Source organism: Phaseolus vulgaris, chromosome 4, assembly GCF_000499845.2.
Source record: "Phaseolus vulgaris cultivar G19833 chromosome 4, P. vulgaris v2.0, whole genome shotgun sequence".
Taxonomy (NCBI): Eukaryota; Viridiplantae; Streptophyta; class Magnoliopsida; order Fabales; family Fabaceae; genus Phaseolus; species Phaseolus vulgaris.
Genome location: NC_023756.2, coordinates 8,004,726 through 8,031,145, shown reverse-complemented (window position 1 = coordinate 8,031,145; position 26,420 = coordinate 8,004,726). Strand labels below are relative to the sequence as shown.

The 26,420-nt window shown below is 33.8% G+C and overlaps 1 protein-coding gene and 1 long non-coding RNA gene across 3 annotated transcripts; one reads left to right on the top strand and one right to left on the bottom strand.

The window, feature by feature from the left end:
* Positions 1 to 6,594: 6,594 nt before the first annotated feature.
* On the bottom strand, positions 6,595 to 8,046 carry LOC137836416 (uncharacterized). 2 transcript variants are annotated; one of them, XR_011085261.1, is made up of 5 exons: positions 7,621 to 8,046; positions 7,301 to 7,536; positions 6,874 to 7,224; positions 6,728 to 6,797; positions 6,595 to 6,651 (listed from the first exon to the last, which is right to left on the bottom strand). XR_011085261.1 is itself a non-coding variant. In XM_068645136.1 (3 exons), exons 1-3 carry the CDS (start codon positions 8,035 to 8,037, stop codon positions 7,053 to 7,055), a joined length of 825 nt encoding a protein of 274 aa, XP_068501237.1. In that variant the 5' UTR covers positions 8,038 to 8,046; the 3' UTR covers positions 6,612 to 7,052. The 2 variants fall into 2 exon arrangements, 1 of the variants encoding a protein (XP_068501237.1); XM_068645136.1 differs by having other exon boundaries at positions 6,612 to 7,224.
* A 13,233-nt stretch (positions 8,047 to 21,279) lies between these two features.
* On the top strand, positions 21,280 to 23,046 carry LOC137837147 (uncharacterized). Its single transcript, XR_011085373.1, has 5 exons — positions 21,280 to 21,864; positions 21,955 to 22,163; positions 22,274 to 22,489; positions 22,572 to 22,725; positions 22,868 to 23,046. It is a non-coding gene; the product is annotated as an uncharacterized lncRNA (long non-coding RNA).
* The last annotated feature ends 3,374 nt before the right edge of the window (positions 23,047 to 26,420 follow it).

Sequence of the window (26,420 nt, the reverse complement as noted above, 5' to 3'; positions counted from 1 at the left end):
TATTCAAATTTTTGTGTATTAAAAAGATGTAATTGAGAGAAGAATTAAAAATAGTTAGTCAGTTTCTTTAATAGAAATTAATTAAAATTGATAAATATTTTACATTAATAACATGGTCTCTAAATTATGTATTGAAATTTTGTTAAGATAAACTTATCACTACAAGAAAATCATAAAATAGAAACCAATCTTTAGAAACCAAAATAATTAGTTGCAATAGTAACTAAATTAGAAACAATTTTAGAAACTAAAAAAAGAAATTGATTTCTAAATTAGTTTCTATTGTTAAATAGTTTTGAAATTGGTATCTAATTAACAACTAAAGTTTTTGCTACCAAATTTAGAAACTAAATAATTGGTTGTTAAAACTTTGATTGTCAATTAGATACCAATTTAGAAATTATTTAACAATAATAAAAACTAATTTAGAAACCAAGTTTTTTTTAATTTCTAAAATGGTATTTAATTTAATTACTATTACAACTAATTCTTTTGGTCTCTAAAAATTGGTTTCTATTTTATGATTTTCTTATAGTGTATGAAGTGGAATGCCCAAAATATATAAGAAAAGTCTCTCACACTTTCAACATCACATGAAGAAATTACATTTGACAATAAAAATTAGTTACTATATTAACTAAATTATATATTTTTTAAAAAATTTATTCAAATCAATCATTTAGAATTTTTGGAACAAGAAATTGTCAATATCTTCCATTTCTCCTTTCTACAGTAGATTTTGATCAAAGAATTCTTAACTTAGTTAAAAAAAAGTGACTAGCTCTTCTTTGTGTAATTTCCTTTTTCATAAACAGTGATGAGAAAATGTTTTAACATATTCATTTTGTAAGTTATACCATATGTAGGAGTAATTAATATCCCTTTTGAAAGTTCAAGATTTTATTAAAAAGTTTAAATATTTCGGAAAAGGACACTAATTTGCATAAATTTAATCAAAAGGGCTGTTAATTTTAATTATAGAAAGAGTAAAAAGGTTAGTAAAAAAGTGCATCTATCTAATTGGTACCTTTATTATGTACCATGTGTTTCACTTATCTTTTTTTACAGGTTAAAAACAAGTGATCAATTATTGTGAGTGAGACTGAAATAAAGTACAAGGGTACGGTTATATATGCACACATGTTAAATGTCAAAACTACAACATTGGTTTAAACCTAAGAGCTAATCAATTAATGTTAATTAACTTTGCATTACCCTAAGAGATCTTTTTTGACTAATGATTCATCATCATTAAGACTCTCCAAAGACCCTAAAATGAGGGGAAAAGGGCAAAGCTAGTGACCCTTAAACTTTAATCATAAGTTGCACACAAAAAATTAAAATTTAGAACCCACCATTCTCCTAACTAGGAGACATTAGTGTCACCAACATTTAGAAAATTTGCACCATATAATCAAACTTAAAGAGAGTTTATGCTAGGATTAAAGAGTGTGAGAAAAAAAAATTAATTATGTACTTCATTGTTATTAAATATAAGCCACTTCCAATTTCACAAGTTTTATTTAATGTTATTATTTTAAAAAATATTGGTGTATTTAATTTTAGGAATTATCTCCAATACATATGATTAAAGGTAATTTAGAAAATATATTCATGTATTGTATGAAATAAAAAAAATATTAAAGAAAATATCATTTTTAATATGTGTAAAATTAGTTAATTTTATTTGTATGGTTTAAAGAGTTTTGTGTCACGTTAATTCTCAGTTTACTTTGTTGAGAATGGAATATTCTTTTTGGATTAACAATTTTACTTGAAGTTGTATTTATAAATAGCACTGCATATATTTGTACCAAACTTTTGATTATATCTATAGTTCTTATTTATTTATTTTTTTAAAAAAATAGTCTTCTACAATTCTTAATTCTTATTTATTTTAGTAGTGAGTGAAAGTTACAAACATATATGTGTAACACAGAACAAATATTTTATGTAACTATCACTATTTTGTCTATGCTTTTTTATTATTATTTTTGTTCTTTATGTCTTTGTGAGGTACCCAAGGTACCCATATGGTTTTCGTCTCAAGTGCACAAATCAAAACTTGTGTGCTATGTAAATATTTGAAAAAGGTATAGTTTATGTATTTTTTTTTTAATATATGAGTTTTAGTTTAATTTTTTTATAATTTTTTTTAATAATATTTTTTTATGACAGATGATTGTTGTTATTTAAAATATAAAGATATAAGTCTGAGATGTTAATTTACATAATGATATTTAACGTGAAAATTTTTATATAAAAAAAATATTTTAAAAAAATTAAATATAAAAGATTTGTCACTATTTTTTTTTTAAGTTGCAATCTTTGTCAGGATATAACATTTTTTCTTCTATCTTACAATGAAAACAAATGATTCTTGAAGGTTATTGACTAATATTAAAATTAGGTTAAAACAAAGAAGCAATTATTACTTTTATTTTTTTACATTTATTTATGCAATTACACATATATATATATATATATATATATATATATATATGGAAAAAAATGTGAACTAAAGTAAATATATCTAAATGTATCTTTTGAGTTGGACAACCACCCCACTAAAACTTACTATCTAGATTTAAATATAAATAAAAATTAGGTTTGATAGACTTAAATATAAATAAAAATAATTTGAGTGAACTAGTAACACTCATTGGATCAACCATTTTAAAATATGCTGAATTTGAGTGAGAAAATTTGGAAATTACTGAACTTGATTCAATGAAGTGGTATTTTCTTTTGCAAGACAATCACACAAATGGGTCTATAATTACACAAAGCTATGCATTGCCATAAAAAAAAATAACTTTCTTTAATGCTATTAATTAAAAAATTCCTTATATTTAAATTTAGATATCATCTCCAATGTATGACTAGAAATAATTTAGTAATACTTCTTTTAGTGTATAAAACCAATAATATTAAACATATAATATCACTCTAAATTAGGATAAAATGAACTGATTTTTACTTATATTTAAGTTCACAACTCCATTTCAATTCAAATATAAAAATAAAATCCTATTTAGAGTTAAATATAAACAAATTCAAATAGTTTCGTGTATATTTAATTACATTATTTTAAAAGTAACCTATTTTAAACTTATGTACTATTTTAAGGATAATTTTAAAAAGTGTAATCATCCAAAATATTTATTGAACTTCTATACTCTATATAGATCACAATATTGTAATGTTTTGATTTGGTTTCATAAATCATAGAAGAAATTAACACCAAAATACTAAATAAAGACTTAGACTTTTATTAAAATAATTAAATAAAAGTTAAATTTAAAATCAGTAATTAGTTGTTATATTAGCTAATTTAAAAATTATTTATCAATAATAGAAACTAATTTAGATATTAATAATTTTTAATTTTTAAAATAATATCTAAATTTTAAAATGAATTTTTATTTAATTTTTTTTAGTGAATATTAAAGTTCAACTCATACATGGTTACTATATTGCATGTATCCTTATAGTTTTTAAAAACCATTTGACTCTATATGGCCTAAAAGGGTGATCAATGATCATAAAAAACAATTATGAGATCATAGCATATTTTAGGTCATTTTTATTCTTTGACTTTGTTATATGCTCAAAATTCATAATCTTTCCGACAGTTTGAATGGTTGAAATGCTGCCTACATCGTATTTTGAAACATGCAAAGACAAGGGGAGACAACAACATGGTACTCTTATGCATAGTAATAATAATAATAGTTATTATTATTATAATTGTAATAATAATAATAAGATAATAATAATACACAAAGTTGAAGAATATATCATCTTCATTTTTCTAAGGCTTCATTTTTCATTCATATCAATGTTCATATGCATCCCCTATAGTGTTCTGGCTTATATATAATAATTGGAATAAAAAATATTGTAGAATATAATCTTCCTTTCTTCTAGACTCATGTACATGCATCCACCCATAATATCGCACAATTACGGAAATAATTTTATTTAAGAAAAATATTCGGTGATGTGTTTGGTTCATGCACATAAATATTCTCTATTTTATGTAAGAAAGCCTATAATACATTTTTTGCAACTTTATATAATTTTTTTAAAACATCTGTTAGAAATATCCTTTACTTATTAATATCAACAATTGGGTTATAATCTACCAAAAAGTGACTAAAATTTGAAGGTTTATGTAAAATCATAGTTTCGATTTAAATACAAAAATTGATATTTTAATTTAATAATTGTTATTGCTATCGATATGAATTTAGTTTTTAAGAAATAAATTAAATCTACTGTTTTTTTCTTAAGCTATATTTTCATCATAATACATTTTTTATAACTATTTTTATTTTATTTAATGATATTTTCTTAAATACTTTAGTTTTAATTAATGTTATACATTTATTCACTCTATTATAACATTATTATTAAAAAAAATTGTTATCTTATGTGACAACGATAATTTTATCGTAAACTATGATGGATTTTGTGAAAAAACTGTAAAGTTTACGAGGAATGTTGATTATAAATAATTATAATGACTATTATATGATAAAGTTATATCGATGTTAACTATTCTACCATAAAAGTTAAGAAAAAGAATTTGAAGTGTATGAAACTTGGGAAGATTACACTTCATCACTACCAAGATCCCTCACAAAGACATCACACAATTCATCACAGAATCCCTTATCAACCATATATAATATTCTCATAAAGCTTTCGGAGAGAGAATATGAACAATTACACATAAACAGTAAGATTCAATTTAAAAGACAAGAAATTAGAAAAAAAAAATTGATACCTTGGGGATATAATGGTTGTGCGAGAGAGAGATGAGAAAATATAAAAATGGTATTATCAGACCTAATTAAAATTAGTGAGAGAGGGTGAAAAATAAATAAAAGTAAACTAAAAAAAAAGATTCCAAATTTGATAAAAGTAATTATCCATTCCTTTAACAAGTAAGAATGCTATAATTTTTATTTGTTGATACAAAATGTTATTAGTAAGTGAATTGAAAAAAATAATTTCATATAAAAAATAATTAACATCTTTGCTAATGGACATGTTTCCGAAGTTCTTAAGAACTTGGGAAAAATCTAGAAGTAAACATGGAGAGGGGTCTAATAGAGTAAATAGACATCATAAGAAACCCTACTCTCAGACAGACTGAAGGGACATTTAGTAGTTATCACAACGTTGACTCCCTAGGCACCATATACCTAAACATAATAACTTTCCAAAGAACCTAAGGTAAACTTTCCTCCCTTTCATGGTAGAGAAAATGTAGAGGAATATTTAGATTGGGAGATGAAGGTTGAATAAAAATTTGAATGCCACTAAGTGGATCATGAAAGAAAATTTTTCCTAACTACATTATGTTTCCAGGGACCAACTATGTATTGGTGGACAATAATAGTGAGAGACCTTAGCGTTCACAAGAATTCCCAAATTAGATATTGGAACGTGCTTAGGGCAACCCTAAGAAAACTCCATATGCTCTCCTACTATAAAAGGGAGTTGATGTACCAACTCCAAAGACTCCAACAGAAGGACAAAATTGTAGAGGAATATAGGCAAATAATGAAGTTACTTTTAATTAAGGCAAGAATAATAGAGGAACCAAGAATAGTCATGGTGAGGTTTTAGAGTGGCCTTAATCATGAAATCCAAGATAATAGGGTTAAACTTGTACCTTATAATGATTTAAATGATTTGGTTCAACTTTATGTTAGGATAAAACAACAAATTAAAAGAAATTGTAACAATATGAAAGACTACCTGATACATCCTATTATAGGACAAAGCTTAAAAGGGAGGGTTACTCCTCCACATCTAACGATGAGAGGTCACATAATAAAAGAGAGGGGCACTAGTGCAGATAAGTTAAACAAATGCGGCTATTTTAAATTTACAAATGCGGTCATAGAACCGCATTTGATCAACACGCATTTGTAAATCTGGAATTTACAAATGCGGTCCTATGACCGCATTCATAAATCACATTTACAAATGCGGTCATTTTAGGTAACCGCATTTGTATATTATTCTGAATTAGGGAGTGGGTTTGGGGTTTAGGATTTATGAATGCGGTCTTGGTAAAAACCGCATTCATAAATCACTATTTACAAATGCGGTTATTTACTAAGACCGCATTTGTAAATGCGAATTCACTATTTACAAATGCGGTCTTGGTAAATGACCGCATTTGTAAATAGTGCTTTTTTTTTTTGGTACATCCTGTTTTGTGCAGAAACCATATATTTAAATAACCTGCATAATGATTAAACCCAGCCAGACAAATACAAAAATGTAGTAACCAATTGAAATCATCAAAATGTACATTTACAAGTGATCAAATTACATATAATAAAACCACTAATGTTGTTTACTTATGCTAGAGTTATAAAAATTAATGAAGTATGTGGACCAAGAATCTCTAACATATGAAATGCCTTCCTCACTCATTGGTGTTTCTTCTGTGAATAACTGCATTGCAAAGTTGACATAAATTAGTTTCTAGATATATATGTTCAAGAATTATAAAAATGATTTAACATATACCTCCTTCCAACCAGCTTTAACACCTAGTCTTATAATGGTAATCATCCATTGCATAATGTAATAGCCACACTCATAGCTTCCTGGTTGTTTATTACACTATATAATTCAATAAAAAGTAATATGTTAGTATATTGATAAACAATGATAATAGAGAAAGAAAAAAATTACAAACCTTTACTCTTATGTAGTTCAAATTATTTGAACTGGATCGACCTTTTAGGATGTTATATCCACGCCATGAACTGGTTAATACAAAAAACCTCGTTAGTAGATGGTTAATTAGTAACATATACAAAGTTAAGTTTATACTATACTTACGTATCAATGATATCCTTAAATTTTGTGGGCATCTTCTTGTGTAGGGAACAGAACCACACAACAGTCTTATCAACCATTGATAAGACAAGTAACTGCCAATGATGCCTATATGATCATTGAAAAGAGTTAGTAAATATTTAAAACATGAAATAATAATAATTGATGACATATAATTAAACTTACTCATTAATGTAAGGGCATAAATAAATTTGTTTTCCCTCTTTTTCCAGGATGTTAGTGATGTATGCTTGAGTCTCAGTTGAGTTTGGTCCAACGGGATTAGTATATGCAGGATCTACGAATCCATACATATTTTCCTTCCCCTCAGTGATACAGACTCTATGCAAAAACCTACAAGTTTTTAGTTAAAGCATAATCAATAATAATTTAACATAAAGTAAATTGAATAATAGGTAAAGATACTTACATCATAAAAAATTGAATTATACTTATATTGAGCTCCTGGTTCCCAGATATAAATTCTGATAAATCTGTGTTGTAAATCATCAGTGGCAGTTCAGTGTTGATTTGAAAAAATGTATTATCCCACGGAACTGGAAAAGGATCATTGCCAATCTGACTAGCAATGAGACGTAGGGAAGCCATAGGATCGTCAACTGGAACCTCACGCTTCTTTTTCGGAGTTGGTGGCTGAAAAGGTTCCTACAAGATAAACAACATTTGTATTAAATTATATGTAATATATAAATATAAATAAAAAATAATATAATGAAACGAAATTATTACATGAGGTTCGGGCATAGATCGAATGAGCTCTCTGGGCCAGGCAACGAATGTCTGAAATGCATCGGCCACAGTGGTTACCTCATCTGAAGGTAGTGGAACACGAGCATCAGGAAATCGTACTTTTTCAATAGTTACCTTCGCCACATCAGGGGAGAGAGGAACGTTATGTAAGGTGGTGGCGTTTTTATAGACTTTTCCAAGTGCCACCACCCGAGGAAGTTTGCCGCCCACTACCAGTAGCTCACAATCCTCTGTCTGCCCATTGATATCATCCCCTGATGTTGGAGGAGCCGCACAACTCCCCTTTGTGCTCTTGGGAGTGGGACTAACAAGGGGTTCAATCGGCTCAGCACAAACTTGTTGCGATAGAAACTCTTGTCGCATTCGATCATTCTCCTTTTTCATCTCCAGCCACATCAAATCAGTCTCCTTTCTCATCTCCTCCATTATTTCTTCATGTAACTTAGTCTTCATTTGAGTTTCCTTCTTGGAGGAGGAGGATAGTTGTCGTTCTGAAACTCCAAAATAAAGTTTAATTCCGACCCCTTGTCCAGCGGCACGAACACGACCAGAGTGTTCAGGTCGTCCAATTGCTTCAACCAGGATATCGTGACGACCTTCAGCAACAAATGTACCGTCGGATTCCAAGGAATCCTGCAAGAGTACACAAAAATCATATTTTCAATCATTAATATAATTAATGCTTTAAAAAAATTGAAAATAACAAAAATAACTTACAATTTTTTCGATTATAACCCCGGATTGCTCGGAACTTGGTGCACCGAACTTTTTAATTCGGGCCCTCTTCCATTTTTCATGGCGAAAAGGTGGTGGAGGAGAAGTGACCCCTGTTTCCACATTCTCAGAATACGTCCCCTGTTGAGATTTCTCCTTTTCCACCATCAGTGTTTGCTCAAGTTTTCTATACCCCGAACGAGATATAACGTGCGGGGTAAGATTCTTCAAAGCTATCTCTTGAGCTTTCTTCCGACGATCCTGTCATAATTGAAATAAACAAACTGAAGTAAATAAGATAAACTTATTAATGTTATATAAACAAAAAAGTTACTTCACTTACCATCCAAGCCTCATTTTCACGGCTTTCTCTAAAAAGACGCCATGTCTCTTCATCAATATGTTGGTACTTTAAACATAGATTTTCGTCTTTAAGGTCGCCAAAAATGTATCTCGATGTCAGTCTTGACTTAAAGGTACGAAATTTAAGTGCGATATTGGATAATATCTTTGATCGAAGCGGTTCCACATCAGGAATGTCAAAGTTTGCCTGCAAAATAACATCATGAAATTAAAATTAATTAATCAATATTAAAAAGCATTATATGATAACAATAATAATGTAAAGCTTACCAGAACATCCTCCCATAGCATGTTCCGATCAACCTCTGAAACCTCATCCCATGAATTAATCAAAATGGAGAGCCTCTCACGAGAAACAACTCCAAGATAGCTCATAAACTCATCTGCCTTAGGACCAAAAGCCACTCCAGTGTTGACGTCAATGTCAACATGTGTCTTCTCACCAGCAGCACGTCTCAATGCAAGACGCTTCAATCTAGTAGGTCCTCTACTACCTCGCCCAGATCGAGGTCTGACTGGAGTCTGGTCGTCATCCATGTCTCTGTTAAAAAAATTAGGTAACAAACATTAGTTAATGTGCATCGAATTAAAATCATATAAAAATAATACATAAAATTATAAATGTTTATTTACATGTTGCATGTGGGTTGAATGTTTATATGTAAATTCCTTCACTGTGGTCTTTACGGGTTGCATGTACATCATCAAGTACATCGTCATCTTTATTAGTTATCATTGGTGTGAATGAACGAGTTTCGCCATATTCAATATCATCTATGGCTTCCCCTTGTTTTTTCCCGTGTAAAACGACATACCAATGTTCTGACGTAGGATCTTTCACATAGAAAACCTGAGATGCTTGTTGAACCATTATAAATGGCTCATCTCGATACCCTATCTTTCGAAAGTCCACTAGTGTGAATCCTGATTCATCAATTTTAACCCCACTTTTATTATCAACCCATTTACACTTGAAAACTGGAACGGAAAACTTAGTGTAGTCAATCTCCCATATCTCTTCTATAAACCCATAGTATGCCATTGATCCAAGTACTGGATTTGTATCTTTCGAAGTCGAAAACTGCATTGACTCGGCTTCAAGAGTAACACCAGAATTTTGAACTGTACTCTTTTCATCCAGGGACTTCGTGTAAAATATACAATTATTCACTTCGTACGCTGTACATGAAATGACATCAAACTTCAATCCAGCAGCCAACCAAGTCAAGGTCTCTGATGCCGTTGAATCCTTGAACACCTCATCTTTAAACCAAGGCATGAAAGTTCTATTATGTTCCATCAAGACCCATTTCTCTGCTTGTCTTGGGTTATTTGCCTTCACAATGGCTTTATGAGCTTCTATGTAAGGTACAACTTCATCTGTGTTATTCAATATGTACAAATGTGCTTGCAAGACTTCTGATCGAGATTTGCTTACAATATTCACACCACGTAAACATTTACTTGTAGAACGCCTGTGGTGCCATGAATTAGCTGGAACACCTATTGGATTTGCTTTTGTCATGTACTCTGAAAAAAATTCAATACTTTCTTCAGCTATGTACCTTTCAATCATTGAAGCCTCTGGACGATAATGATTTTTCACATAACCTTTCAAAATTTTCATATACCGCTCAACAGGATACATCCATCTTAAGTACACTGGTCCACACAATCTAACCTCTCTTACCAGATGCACCACTAGATGAACCATGATGTCAAAAAAAGACGGAGGAAAAAACATTTCCAATTCACACAAGATAACAACAATTTCATTTTGAAGTTCATCTAGTTTTGAGGGATCAATGACTTTACAACAGATGGAAGAGAAGAATGAGCACAAACGGGTTATGGTGTGTCTAACATTTTTTGGTAAGATCCCATGGATAGCTACTGGCAACAATTGTTGTATCAAGATGTGACAATCATGAGACTTCAACCCAATTAACTTCAAATCTTGCATTGACACTAGACTCTTCACATTTGAGGAATGTCCTTGTGGCACTTTCACACCCTTTAGACATTGACAAAAACTAATTTTTTCATCTTTTGACATTGTGTAACAGGCTGAGGGCAAATATGTACGCTTACCCATTTGTATGGGTGCCAACTCGCCGCGTATGTTCATCTCAATCAAATCTAAACGAGCATTTAGACCATCCTTCGTCTTCCCGTTAATGTTAAGAAGTGTACCAATTAAGCTATCACACACATTCTTCTCAACATGCATTACATCTATACAATGTCTGACTTCTAACCTCGACCAGTACGGAAGATCAAAGAAGATTGATTTCTTCTTCCAAATATTTGTCACAGATGACTAGTTTTTGGACTTGCCGAAGGTGTGGTCTATGTTATTTACCTTTTCGTAAACCTCAACACCGGTTAATGGAGTTGGTGGACCACTACCCTCTTGGTGTCCATTAAAGGCTTTTTTCAACCTCCGGTAAGGATGATGACTTCTAAGAAACCTCCGATGCCGAAGATATACTGTTTTCCTTCCATGTTTCAATTGTTGAGAAGCAGTGTCTTCTTCGCATATTGGACACGCTTTGTGACCCTTAACACTATAACCTGATAAGTTACCATATGCCGGAAAGTCATTGATGGTGCAAAATAACATGGCATGAAGCTTGAAAGTTTCATTAGCAAATCCGTCAAATACTTCGACACCCTGGTCCCACATTAACTTCAAATCTTCAATTAGGGGACTTAGATAAACATCAATATCATTCCCTGGTTGTTTCGGACCGGATATCATCATAGACAACATCATGTATTTTCGCTTCATGCACAATCCAGGAGGTAAGTTGTAAATAACTAGTAATACAGGCCATGAACTGTGATTTGTACTCATATTACCAAACGGATTCATTCCGTCTGTAGGTAAACCAAGTCGGATATTTCTTGATTCTTTACCAAATTCTGGAAAGTCATCATCAAATTTCTTCCATTGAATAGAATCAGCTGGATGTCGGTACATGCCATCGCATTTCCTCTCATCTGCATGCCATCTAAGATTCTTAGCATCGTCTGGGTTTGCAAACAAACGCTTCATCCTTGGAATGATGGGAAGATACCACATAACCTTCATTGGGGGTCCATGCTTTTCCATGTCATCAATAGAATCATCATCTTTTTGTTTCAACTTATAACGTGATAACCCACACCTCGGACAACTTTTCAACAATTCAAAATCTTTCCGGTATAATATACAATCATTAGGACATGCATGTATCTTTTTGTACTCCATACCCATTGGACAAAGAATCTTTTTTGCCTCGTAATTACGATTAGGTAGACTATTTCCCTCTGGAAGCATATCCTTCAACAGTTGGAGCAATTCCGTGAAGCTTTTATCAGTCCATCCGTTTATTGCCTTCAAATTCATCAATCTTAACACCGCCGACAACCGTGTGAAGTTAGTTGATCCAGGATACAAAGGAGTCTCTGCATCTTTTGACATACTTTCATATCCATGCGCTTTTGCAAAACACTCAGCTCCCACATCACGAATCATGTCCTCCAATCGATCATCATCTCCATCATCGTGTACTGCCTCATCCATGGTAGAACCCACATATTCTTCAGTTACGGAAACACGTGGTAAATTTAATAATTCACCATGCCATGTCCAAGTTGTATAAGATCGAAGAAACCCATCACATAGCAGGTGTTCCCTCATGATATTCACATCCAGTATCCTTCCATTCAAACAGTTAACGCACGGACACCTGATCTTTGCTCCATCATGACCACTAATAATCGCGTTACGCTGCGCAAATTGTATAAATTCCTCTACTCCCCTTTCGTACTCATCACTTATACGAATAGCATTAATCCAACTTCGATCCATTATATATTCTGGAATATAGTTAGGATTTTCTAATAATTAGTATTCTCTTCAATCTCACACATTTGCCGAGGGTCGAACACCCCCGGACTCAATCCAAACACGATATTTCTATTCTAAAAGTAACAATAACTAACATAACATAAAACTTTTATTAAAATGTAATTAACAACTAACTAAATATTTCACTTCTAAAATTAAAATTCTAGAACAAAGTTTAATACACTATAGAATTATAATTCCATAAAGATTAATATCATATTCATTTTTATTTAAGTAAAAGTAGTTTAAAGTGACAATTATAAAAAATAAATGATGCCAGGGAAAAAAAGAAAGATATGCAAAGAGAAAGTGCAAAAAATAAAAATAATTACAAAAATAGAATTTATATATAATATAAATTTAAGAAAATAGAAATTATATAATACAAAAATTCAAAATACACACAAATATATAAATTATTAGTTATTAGTTATACATTCCAAGTTGTATTAGTTATTAATTAAATATATATTATAATACAAAAAAATAAAAAATCAAAATATTAAATATGAATTCAAAATTTTAAATATAAATTCAAAATATTAAATAAATACAACACCAACCTTTAGGTTGATGGTGATCGGAGACGAAGACGAAGGCGTAGGCGAAGGCGGTGGCGGAAGCAGTGGCGGAAGCAGTGGCGGTGGCGGAGCAGAAAAAACCAGCGAACCAATAGAACAGTAACCACCTATATGCAGAAAACGAGTAAGGAAACGAAATGACAATGCCAAGGAAGTGAATAATGACAATGACAAAAACGAAAACGAAAACAAACGTTGAAGCAGAGAGAGCTGAAACTTACAATGCAAAGCGGAGAGAGCTGAGAACGTTGAAACGAAGAGCGGAGAAGACGAAAGTGAAAGTGAAAACCAGTGGCGCGCTTCTATTTTTAGGGTAAAATTGATTTACAAATGCGGTTCTAGGGTAAGACCGCATTTGTAAATCAATTTAATTACAAAAATGCCACCGCGTTTTTTACAAATGCGTTTAAACGCAAAGCCGCACTAAATAAATGGTCGTTGTTTTCAAATTTTGTACTAGTGGGGCAAGGAAAGGGAAATGGATAGAGAAAAAGAAAATTATATAATTATAAGAAATCCTCTAAAGAAACTAAAATAAGATATTTTCAGTGCTTCAAGTGTATTGAAAGAGACCAATATTCCTCTGAGTGCCCTCACAAAAGAAACATGATCTTAAAAGATAAAGACATAGGAAGTCAGGACAATTCATCTTTTTCACCTAGTCAAGAAGAAGTTGTAGTTTCTAAAGAAGAATCCTTGTGATGGAGAGTTATTGTTGGTGAGAAGGCATTTCCGAAACCAACTAGTTGAATTAACACAGTCACAATAGGAAAACCTATTTCACATATGTTGCAAAATCTTAGAAAATAGTTGTTCTTTGATTGTGGATAGTGGGTACTATTGCAACTGCTGTAATTATAGGTTGGTGGAAAAATTAGCCTTAACTACTAAACCCCACCAAAAAACTTACAAACTTGATTGGATAAATAATGATGGTGGTATATATAGTAATTAAAGAACAAGTGAGTGCACCCATTTATATAGGTAATTATAGTGAAAATTGTTAGAATATATGGCCTTAAACGAGAGGGGGGTGAATTGTTTAAGAAAGATTTTCGTAAACTTTTAAGCCTAGAATGAAAATACTTCAAGAAAACCTTGATTAAGAATTCAGTTTTTCAAAACATAAAGCAAAAGCACAATACTAAAAAAAAAATCGGTTGTTTTACCGAAACAATCGGTTGTTTATACTAGTTATCAATTGACAAAACTGAATTTAAAGAGATAAGGATAGAGAAATTGTACACAGTTGTTTATACTGGTTCACTCCAAACCCAGAGCTACATCCAGTCTTCTCAGAAACCCTGAGGAAATCCACTAAGCAATCACCACTTGATCACTTACACAACAACCAAGAGAATGACCTTGAACACCTCAAGAAACACACTCTCCTTGGTCAACACTAAGATTGCTGATCTTGAACCCCTAAAAAACACACAACCAATCTCAACAAACACAGAAATGAAACTTGTTCAACAGAGTACAAGGATTACACTTGTTACAGAAGATAATCTGAAATCAATACAAGCAGAATCCTATTCCATACACTTTGATCAATCACAAACTCTTAGCAATTTCAGCTCTTTGAAAAACTCAAAAACTCTTAGTAAAAACTTGTCAAAGATTAATTGTTAAATCTGTTTTTCTGAATTTATTCAAAGATGTAGTTTGTTATCAAATCTTAACGAACTCTTAAATTGCATTTAAAGATTGGTCAAAACATTTAATGACTGGAGCGTAAGCAGTTAAAACATTTAAAGCTCAGTCAAAGAGAAAACAGTTTTTCTGTTATGGTCCCAAAACAAACAATCGGTTGTTTCCTCGAATCAATCAGTTGTTTTGGTACTTAACAGTTCAACCATTTTAAAAACAGTTTTCAGTCTTTTTCTCAAAACACCTAAGTACAAACAATCGGTTGTATTGACAAAACAATTGGTTGTTTTAACTAAGTTTGAAAACATTTTACTTTCACAAAGATTGAGAATGCTAATGCTTTAGATTTAATCAAAGGGTGGATTACAACATCCAAACTACCCCAGAACTAAGCTAAACCAGCACAACAACATCAAGCATAGCAGAGGCTTCAACATCCTTCAAAGGATTTAGATTCTTCAAAGCTTGAACACCACTTGGTTCAACAAAAATGTTTGATGTGATATTATTCCTATGGAAGATGGGCACATTATATGTGGTAGGCCATGGCAATATGATCATAAATGTATACATGATGGCTACACCGACAAAATATTCTTCACTCACCAGGGAAGTCAAATAATTATAATTTCTCTCACACCTCGAGTAACAAAAGATGAAATAAAATTAAAAGTGAAAATAGAAAAAGAGAAATATGAAGGAAATATGGAAGAAGAATCCAGAGCTTAAAGCTCTAGAAAAATATGCATGCTCTTGCATTATTATGTTGAACCAGGTAATAATTTAACTTCACAACATTTTAAAAATCAACACTTTGTGGAGAAGTTGTCTGATTTTAGCAATGGACCTTAGAAAGTGGATTAAAATATTTTCAAAGAAGGCCTAACTTTGTTACCTAAAAGCTTTTGTAAAAATAAAGGAACATATTTTTCTAATATGTTTGTTAGAAACATTTGTATTTTGATACTGTTTGTTGGTTTGTAATGATGGATCCATGATCCTGGAGAAGACAATACTAACTTAATAAATAAAGGTGAAAGTCCTTGAACATCATACAAATATGAGGGCATATCTTTCTCAAGATGGGGGGGGGGGGGGGGGGTAACCACCAAATATTGGGCAGAGAAGACTAAAGTGGATGAAACTATTGAACATGATGCTTTGATGTCTCCAAATCTAAGTGGATTGCTTGAAGACCCTGCTGCTGGTTATGTGTGTTTCTTGTGTAGTTTGAATTTGTTAATCAACTCAAAGTAATGATCCAAGGTTCTTTGATTCAAAGTTCTTTTGAAAAAGATATGTTTTCTAAAGAAAGTGAAAAATCAACCTATTGAAATTTCGATTCAATCGGTTGTTTTACACTTAGTTTTTTTGAAAAGAATTTGAAAAAGCTTGATTTTGGTTGACTTATCTGTCAAGCCAATTCAACCAATTATTTCATGTTTTCAATCGGTTGATTTTTTGAAAACCTTAACAAAATTCTGTTAAGTTGATTTAATATGTTTTAACTGATTTTGGACCTTGCGTTAATTGCTTTTAACAACTGTTTGGAGTATAAATAAATGGTTATACGCTCCTGGTTGTTATTGATTCAAGATAACACTTTCAAATCAGTTTTTCCAAGATTGCTTCAAGCTTTGGATCTTTTCTAAGAGTGGAATATGATTGTGTTGTATCAAGTTTGTTTTTTATCTTTGATCATTCCCATGTTTATGACATTCTCTTTCATTTAATTATTGTATTCTGTAAAGACTGGTGTAGTGCAGATTCAGAGGGTGTTATGAAATCAATGGTGTTTTGCCAAAGGTGGTGTGTGTTCTTGAAGGGTTCAGGATCACCACTTTGGTGTGTGTTGTGTAATCAAGTTTTTTGATTGCCTAGTGAATTCTCAATGGTTAACTGAGGACTGGATGTAGCACTTGGTTAAAAGTGAATCAGTATAAATACCCTGTGTGAATCTTTCTATCCTTTCTCTCATTTAAAACTGTTTTTGCCTTGTTTTAAACACAACTGATATAAACAACCAATTGTTTCGCAAAAACAACCAGTTGAAATTCTGCAATCACTCTAAAAACAGTTTTTATCTTGGCTAATTTGATTTCTAATTGATTGATTCCTCATTGCCTTTCATTGTACCTTCAAAACTCTTAAAAATATTTCATAAACAATTCACCCCCCTTTTGTTTAAGACCTACAATTCTAACATAAACCTTATTAACACATTTGAAGAGTCTTCCTTCTTCTTAGATTTGTAAATAATTATAAAGAGTGATATAAGAATTTACATTGGGTCTTGTATTTTGAACCAAGTAGTATAGAATTTCATTTTGAGCCAAGTTTAGATGAGGTTAAAAAATTAACCCTAAAAGAGAAGTAAAGTGGCTAGGAAATTCTAGTTTGGGTGTCAAGTTAGGGTTAAGGTTAGAAGTGTTGACCCCAAGCTAGGGTATGAGACTTGGGCATCAAGTTAGGGTAAAAACTCTAGCTTGCTCGCAAAGTTCATGTAGCACCTGGGGTTAGGGTTTTGTAGCTTCCTTTGTAAGCTTATTTGGCACACATAGGGTTAAGGTTTGGGAAGCTTCTTTGGCCAACTTCTTCTCTTACAAATAGGATTGCTTTGTATGTGATTTTGATCTTTTGAATGAGTAATGAAATTCTGTAAAAATGCAGCCTCAACCTTGTTTGAAAGTTCCCTCTACGTTAGCACATCTTCATGTGTCTAACCTAAAACTTCACTGGAAGTTTGATATGAGTTGGATTGACACTTTAACAAGACACACAACATTAAGGAGACTTAAGGTCATCTCAATGGAGGATAATGCCATCCAAGAGAGAAGCCAAACTCATTGAACAATGAGTGTCATGTCCTTATCACAAACACTTGGCGGAATTGAAAAGGAAAACAAGAACAAAACAGAATGCTGAAAACAGAATTGGACTCAAGGAAGCTTAAGGAATCATCAATGGAGACATAGCCGTCCAAATGATGTTCCAAACTCAAATAAGAGTGCTATCTCCTTGTGAACATCCATGAAACAAGATTACAAATCAAAACTGAACCAAGAACACAAAGCACCGAACAGAAACTTAAGAAACAACATATGAACACAAAATTAAACGGTGAAAAGATGAAGAACACTTAAGAACTCTAGACTACCGATTGAAAACAGAAATGAAGATGAAAGGAAGGAGACTTAGGTGATTGAAGATCGGCTGGAATGGGAATTGGAGTTGCTCACGCCACTTGGTGATGGAGTCCCAAGATGAGTGAAGGAAGCCGCTACTTGAAGCTCTCCAAAAGCTCACAAGATGAGACTAAGCAATGAGATCCAAATCTCTCTCCAAATGAGTAGAGTTTCTCTATATCAATTATCCAATTCTGAATTTACAAGAGCCCAACCTCTCTATTTATAATAGAAGAGGGCTGAAATGAAACACAAATGAAACTCAAAGTTCCCTCCAAATTCAAATGCAAATTGGTGCCACCTAGTCATGAAGTAAGTGTGACCCACTTCCTATTCTCAGCACCTCCTAAAATGCGTCTACACCCCCCTTAACTATTCACACTTTTTATTTAATATTCACACCTCCTACAACTATACAAAATTAATTCAAATGATGCTCTTTTATTTAATGCGTGGCCTTGGGCTTCTTGGGCTTGGGCTTTGGGCTTGGGCCTCATCTTTTGAAAAGACTAATAAGAAGAACTTTAAATGATTTGGCCCTTGTCCATTCTTCCTATTAACAACATCTTTTTAATTCTCATCAAAGTTGGCCTAACCTCTTTTAGCAATTTACTTCCACGACATTTCACTTTTAAAAAACTTCTAACACTTCTAAATTTCCATTGCTTCCACTTCCATCTTCCATCCTCACGAAAGAATTGACATCAAGTCTTCAAACACAACTGTATCAGATCTTGTTATTTTTCTTCGTACATTAAATCGTTAGTTTTTTTTTATAAAACCCATGTTAGACATCACTTTGAAACATGACATCTCTACTAGGCTAATAGCCAAACACCAATAATTACGTGTCATCACATGAAACATACCATAAATCCAATATATAAAAAAGAAAACAAACAAACGTGAGGGGGACTAGACCAAACCCATGCAAAGAAATATAGAAATCTCCCAAGAACAACCTAAGTAAGATGATACATATGGAGTTTATACCTATTATGAAAAAGTCTAAGTAAAAACTGGAGGGCAAACAATCATACCAAACAAACTCAATCCTATTAAACAACCCTAAATAAGAAAGATTATCAGCACAATGATTACCCTCTTTGAAAATATGTGAAATTTTAAACTCTATGCCCTTGAAAAAAGACAAACATTTATTTCATCTACTTCAAATGGACCAAGGAACAAAATGTGAAGAAAAGAAAGTAAGACATACTAGGGTTGAATCGCTTTCTAGCCACAAACTCTTGTAGCTACTTCTTTAGCCTTATCAATAGAAATGGCAGCTTCTATAAGCTCAGTAAAAAAGGACAAATGAACCCTAAGAAAGGAAGAAAATCATCCAACAAACGCTGCCATACTCCCTGTAAAAATCCTCGTATAAGCAGACGATCGTACGATACGTGTTAACTTTAATCCAAACATCCAAGGTAAAACTCCAAATAACTCGGAGGGGTTGTAAAAATTTTCTAGATCTCGTTTTAATACCAAGGAATTTTAAAACAGAAAAGTAAGATATATCATTATTCATGAATTTATTAAAGGTGTTTCCTGATAATTTGATGTGAATCTTTATAAAATCAATGGTCGTATTCAAACTAATCTTTTGTTGAAATCTTTCATGATTTCTCATCCTCCAAATCATCTAGACCAAAAAAGGTAACAACATCAACCCTAATATGCTTAATCAAGGGACTCCTAGAGGACTTTAAGAAAGAGATAAAATCAGAAAAGGAAGAAAATATCGCCCAAGGAAAAATAAGTTGGAGCCAAGACCATATTTGTAGAGCAACATTACATTCAATAAAAAATGTGAGAAATAGATTCCTCATGATTATTACATAATCAACACATAGAGCAAAAATACACCCCTTTATGTTGCACCTCTTTGTCCGCATGCAACCTACTGTGTAAAATTTCCCACAGAACAAGAGTGTTTTTCGGCGATATAGTAGAGGACCATATACAAACACCCTAATTAGTATAAATATGAGAAGAGGAGAAAAAAACCGAGAAAAATTATAATATAAAATCCTAGAGTCTTCAAGCATCCAATTAGGAACATCCTTTCATTTGAAATAACAACATTTTTCATATTTTTAACCTTTGGCATAACAAACAAAGGAAAAGGTATACTTAAGAAGAATCAGTCCAAGCCTGTGATACGTTGGAAGAGAGTTTAATTATTTCCTTATAAGGAACAAAGAAAATCATAGAAAAACATCTAGAAGAGCACAACAAGTCATTCTAGAAATTAACATCTGCACCAAATCTAGTATGCTAAAGAATCACATAATATAAATCTCTAATACCTACCTAAATGGAGGAAGGGCAAGAAAAGGAGGATTTTATGATCTTAACAACCTGCCCTTCATAACGAGAGTCCAAGGTTTGTGAGTGTTACGGTGTTCTAGGATAAGGGCACAAAGACTGAGAAAAAGGAGAAAAAAGTCTATATAGATGAAATTAAAAATCACTCTCCCCCTCTATACATAGAATTTTTATTATATAGACCACATATATTATTGTAAGTCAATCCCTATAGGACAGTTATTCCCTTTGCTAACAGAAAGATATAACTATAAGATATTCCCTTACATATGACAGCTAATGTTTCTAAATGTAATCTTTGAACTTTGTGGGCTTTGTTATTTTCCTGATGGTCCTAGAAGATGTGGGCCTAGTATAAATTGCCTCCTCCTGGGAAACAACCTTGTCCTCAAGGTTGGTAGGTACTGGGTAAATTGGGGGCAAAATGAATTGAATTGTGGGCTTCAGGGTAGGAGAATTGGGTCGTGGGAATTGAGTGTAGGGCATTTATTGGGCTGGAAGTGGAATTATAGTCTTTGGGCTCTTTAGGATGATTTGTAAAAGGAAGGTTCTGGAGAGTGGGGGTAGATGAGGAGGTGGGGCCCGCTGGTGTGATTAATGTAGGTGAGAAATGGTTGGTAGGTGGCATAATTAATGAAGTAGGTGAGGTAGGGGAGAATTTTGGGTTTGCTGAGGGTAATAATGAATGCGCGTGGGTAGCTGATAAATTAGGCACGGTTGGGGTAGGTGAAAAGTTAGGGATAATGGGTGGTAGTAATGATGGGGTGGATCCACGTGGCTGAATGTTAATGGTTGGACTGTGCGGTTCAACACGAGCCATTGATGGTGGACACGTGGTGGGAACTGAAGTGGTTTGAGTGGGGTTTGATATTACCAGTTGGTTTGAAACTGTAGAGTTAGAAGCAGTGTTTGTAGGAAAAAGTGTGGGGATTGTGTGGGAGATGGTCGAGGGGGCAACATCCTCTTGAGGCATATGAAAGGAAGGAGGTGGTTTGGGTCCGTGATATGGTTTAAGCAAGGAGATGTGGAACACCGGGTGGATTTTGGAAGAGGGTGGAAGGAGAAGTTCATAGGAAACTTCGCCGATGCGACGGCTGATGGGGTAAGGACCGTAGAATTTCCGGGAAACCTTGTTTTGACCTCTTGCTAAAAGAGACATTTGTCGATAAGCTTGGCGACGAAGGAGAACCCAATCGCCAACGTCGAAGGTGTGATGGCGTCGACTCTTATTTGTTGTTAGTGCCATGCGCTGTTGCATTTTCGCGAGGGTGGCCTTCAACTGATGGAGCATTTGTGTACGTTCTTGGAGCGTGGTGTCAAGGGTGGGCTATGTGGCTATTCTTTGAACATAGTCGGGGATTGTTGGTGGAGGTCGTCCATATAGCACCTGGAAAGGAGTCGTGTTGATGGCAAAGTGATATGATGATTTGTACCCGAACTCCGCTAGATGTAAAAATTTGTACCAAGTTCACGGATTGTCATTGGTAAAACATATCAGGTATATTTCTAAACTCCTATTGATAACTTCTGTTTGACCATCCGTTTGTGGATGGTAAGCTGTGCTAAATTTTAATTTGGTGTCTTATAGGTGAAACGGTTCTTTCCAAAAATGGCTGAGGAATAGAGGATCCCGATCAAAGATGATAGACTTTGGAACTCCATGCAACCTGCAAATTTCAATAGAAAAACGGTGAGCTAATTGGGTGGCATTGTAGGAGATGGGTAGGGCAATGAAGTGGACAGACTTGGATAGTCTATCACAGACTACCCATATAACAGTGTGGCCAAAAGATGAAGGTAAATGGGTGATAAAATCTATGGTTAATTCTTCCCAAAGCTTGGCTGGTATAGGTATTGGTTGGAGTAATCCTAAAGGTTTTTTATTGCTGGGTTTGTTTTGTTGACAGGGAAGACACTGTTTGATGTATGTTTTTGTATCATGGTACGTTCTGGGCCAGTAGAAGGAGGTGGCTAGTCGTGCCATGGTCGCTTTGAGACCCGAGTGACCTGCAGATGGAGTGGTGTGAAATTCGTGCAACATTGTAGAACGAAGGGCACCCTTAACAGGAAAATAAAGGCGTTAACGATGGTAAAGGAGACGTCGTTGAAGATTGTATGCCGAGGTAGGTGATGACAGTAAATTTTGCACTTATTTTGTCCCTTCTTCTGATGCACAGTAATTGTATAATTCTGTGAGGATGTTAGGAATCAGTGAAGACTCGGCTAAAAAGAGGGATGATGGTGGTCTGGATAAAAAATCAGTGGCTTGGTTATGTCGTCTTGGACGGTATATGATTTCGAAGTTGTACCCTAAGGCTTGGTGGCCCATTTTTGTTGCTTAGGCGTGTGGCAAGCATTGGTAAGTAATGCCTCCAGACTTTGCTGATCTGTTATGATTTTGAAATGTGTTTCAATAAGATAGTGACGCCATTTTTTCACTGCCTCTGTAATGGCTAGCATTTCTCGAACATACACTGAGTTGTTTTGCATTTTTTTTACAGAGTTTTTTGCTGAAAAATACAAGAGGGTGACCTTCTTGAGATAGGACTGCACCAATGGCAACATTCGACGCATCTTTTTCAACGACAAAGGGTAGAGAAAAATTTGGAAGATGCAGTACTGGTGTCGTAGTTAATTTTTTTTTCAATTGTACAAAGGCCTCTTGAGCCGCTGTAGTCCATCTAAACTTTGTCAATTTTAGTAAATCCGTGAGTGGAGAGGCAAGAGTGGCATAACCGCAAATGAATTTTCTATAAAATCCTGTAATTCCCAAAAAAGCGCGGAGAGTGGTGAGGAATGTGGGTTTGGGCCAAAGGAGGATGGCCTGTATTTTGTCTGTGTTAGGGGTGACGGTGCCTTCTTGAATGAGATGGCCCATATAAGAAACTTGGGTAGTGGCAAAAACACATTTAGACTCTTTAACAAAGAATTTGTTGTTTTCCAATAACTCTAGAACTAGAGTCAGGTGCTGGATGTGTTCTAGCATAGACTGGCTATAAATGAGGATGTCATCAAAAAACACTAGGACAAAATGGCGTAAATGTGGTCTTAGGAGGTCATTCATGGCTGCTTGGAAGGTAGAGGGTGCATTAGAAAGGCCAAAAGGCATAACGAGAAACTCATAGTGCCCATCAAAAGTTCTAAATGCAGTTTTGTGGCAATCCTTGGGGTCTACTCTTATTTGATGATACCCTGAGCGGAGATCTAGTTTGGTGAACACCTTAGCCACAGTTAATTCATCCAATAACTCATCAATTGTGGGAATAGGGAAACGATCCTTCATTGTGATAGCATTTAGGGCTCTGTAGTCTACGTAAAAACGCCAAGTGCCATCTTTTTTTATCAATATAACTGGGGATGAGAAGGGACTGGTGTTGGGACGTATGATGCCTTCGATTAGCATTTCTTGAATGAGGGATGTCATAATGTGTTTATGGGCGTGTCGATAGCGGTAGGGTTTGATATTAACTGGGGAGGATTGGGGAAGGAGGGGAATGTGATTGTTGTGGGGGTGTAGTGGAGGGTGGCTGGGGTGGAAAAGAGGGACGTGGTGGGGGTAATAAATGTGGTGAAGGTTGGGGTAAAAAAGGTACCTGGCGTATAACACGTTTGGAGTTTTGGAACTTAGATTCCAATAACTTTGCGAGACCCATGACTTGTGTGATTGAGCTGGGTTGGAGAACAACCATTTCCCTCCGTATGTCAGGGATGAGGCGGAGATGAAACAATTTAGAATCATTTCAGGTGTAAGGCCAAAAACTTGATTGCAAAGTTTTTCAAAAACCTTTTGATATTCAGCTATAGTGCCATGTTGTTAGAGTTTAAATAACTCGGCCTAGTGGTTGGCATAAGTGGAGGGGCCAAAACGCAACTTCAAAGCCTACTAAAAGAGATCCAATCAATGAGTTCATGATTTTGATACATCTATTTGAACCAACTGAGGGCATCACCCCACATATAGAAAACAGCCATGTTTAAACGGGATTCTCAGGGAATGGTATAAAACTCGAAAAATTGATCAGCTTGAAATAACCAATCTAGTGGGTCGATACCATCAAAAAAAGAAAGCTGAATTTTAAGGGGGCGTATAGGTGAAAGAGTGATGGTGGAAGGAATGGTGGTGGTAGTGGTGGGATGAACGTTAGGTTGAGAAGTATTTGATAGAGGTGGTGGAGGAGCAGTTGTAGCATCTATGGAGAAATGCTCGATGGAAGTATTTGAATCTATAATAGGGCAGTGTTGTGGTGTGGAATGGATAGGGTAGTGAAAATGCTGGTGGGGGTATTGGTTAGGGTATCATGTTTAGATTCTAATGCCATTTGACGGTTTCCCATGGTTTCTTGGGTGGTATGGAATTGGGTATGCAAATCAGCTAATTTTTCTATGATAGTTTGAAGTTTTTCTTCCATATCTTTGATGGTTTTTGGGAGGCATGGAGGTAGGTCAATGAAAGCACCAAGTTGTTACGGTGTTCTAGGATAAGGGCACAAAGACTGAGAAAAAGAAGGAAAAAGTCTATATAGATGAAATTAAAAATCACTCTCCCCCTCTGTTACATAGAATTTATCTTATATAGACCACATACATTATTGTAAGCCAATCCCTATAGGACAATTGTTCCCTTTGCTAACAGAAAGATATAACTATAAGATATTCCCTTAGATATGACAGCTAATGTTTCTAAATGTAATCTTTGAACTTTGTGGGCTTTGTAATTTTCTTGATGGGCCTAGAAGATGTGGGCCTAGTATCAGTGACTATAAGAAAAGTTCTAACCGAGCTTTAGAATATAAGCTTTATTTTCAACCTGGAAATTAGTGACTTGCAACACACCTAGAAATTTGGAAGAACAAAGATATTCCAATTAAAAGTAACAATGTCTCTCTTCATAATACGACAAGTCCAAATAAAATTCCTAACCCACTGCTCAACCTGTTTAAGAAGAGAAATAGGTCATTTATATACATGAAAACTATAAGAGAAAGCTAAATATAATTGCATTAATTTTGAATCCATGTAGCTCTTTGTAATTTTTTATATGTTGTAGTTTGATGGATGCATTGTGTTTGTTAAATGGATGAAAAAAACTAAATGGAGAAGAAGAATTTGGTTGGTGAGAGAGGGGAAGCCAACTTCTAAGTAATTCTAAACTAGACACAAAACTAGTGCTAACAGAGAGTGAGCATAGAAGACAATTTTTGCACAAACTTGGGCAACATTTCTTTAGTCAATTCTAAGCTCCTTTACAAAAGGGCTAGCACTTGTATTTATAATGCTAAGAGATGCCAAAATTTAGAAAGTTTTAGCCTAAAAACTCTCCACTCCTAGGTTGACAAGTGTCCTCCTCTAATTGGAGAGAATCCTCTCCATTCCCATGATGACATTGGGATTTCCCTCATTAGAGCAAATCCTCTCAAATTATATGTTGACAAGTGGCCCTTCTTAATTAGTGGAAATCCTCTCCGTTGAGAGGATGGCATGTGGACTTTCATGCCTTCCTTGTCACTCCATACTTTCTATTTTCACTTTGGTCATTTATTTGTGCACCCTAGATGGTCTAGAGTTGCATTTGGTCCAAGGAGATCCAATTGTAACTCTAGCTAGAATTTCTTTTCCTATTTACAACCAAATTTAATTAACCCAATACATGGTCCATGAAAATAAGTCCAATACATAGCCTAAGTACAAGCCCAAATAGAGGTCCAATTTAAATCCTATACAAAAATTACCAAACTACACTACTCTATACAAATTTACAAGAATAAGAAAATGAAAAAGACTCTTAAAAATGGATGTTCTAATCAAAGTTCTATCTTCTTCCATCTTCTTATACCAAAGTTGTTGTGGTTTGATGGTCCTCCATCAATTAACCAACTGAATTTTTCCCATCATGCTTAAAATTTTTCATTTCCAAGATGCCAATTTAAGTCTAACTCGATACAACGATCGGAGAAACTGAGTTTTAGGAGACACCTACAAAAATGGAAACACCCAAATAAGAAAAAAAATGGAGCCTTAATTATAACTAAGAATAACATTAACTCATTAGTTTTT

Bases quoted from the DNA above. Each gene is read 5' to 3' on its own strand.
- LOC137836416 (XM_068645136.1), bottom strand. From the start codon at position 8,037: ATGTGGCTGGAGATGAAAAAGGAGAATGATCGAATGCGACAAGAGTTT. The intron at 7,537-7,620 runs GTAATAATTTCG...TTTATCTTGTAG, and splicing joins GATCTATGCCCGAACCTCAT to GAACCTTTTCAGCCACCAAC. The intron at 7,225-7,300 runs GTAAGTATCTTT...AAAAACTTGTAG, and splicing joins ATAATTCAATTTTTTATGAT to GTTTTTGCATAGAGTCTGTA.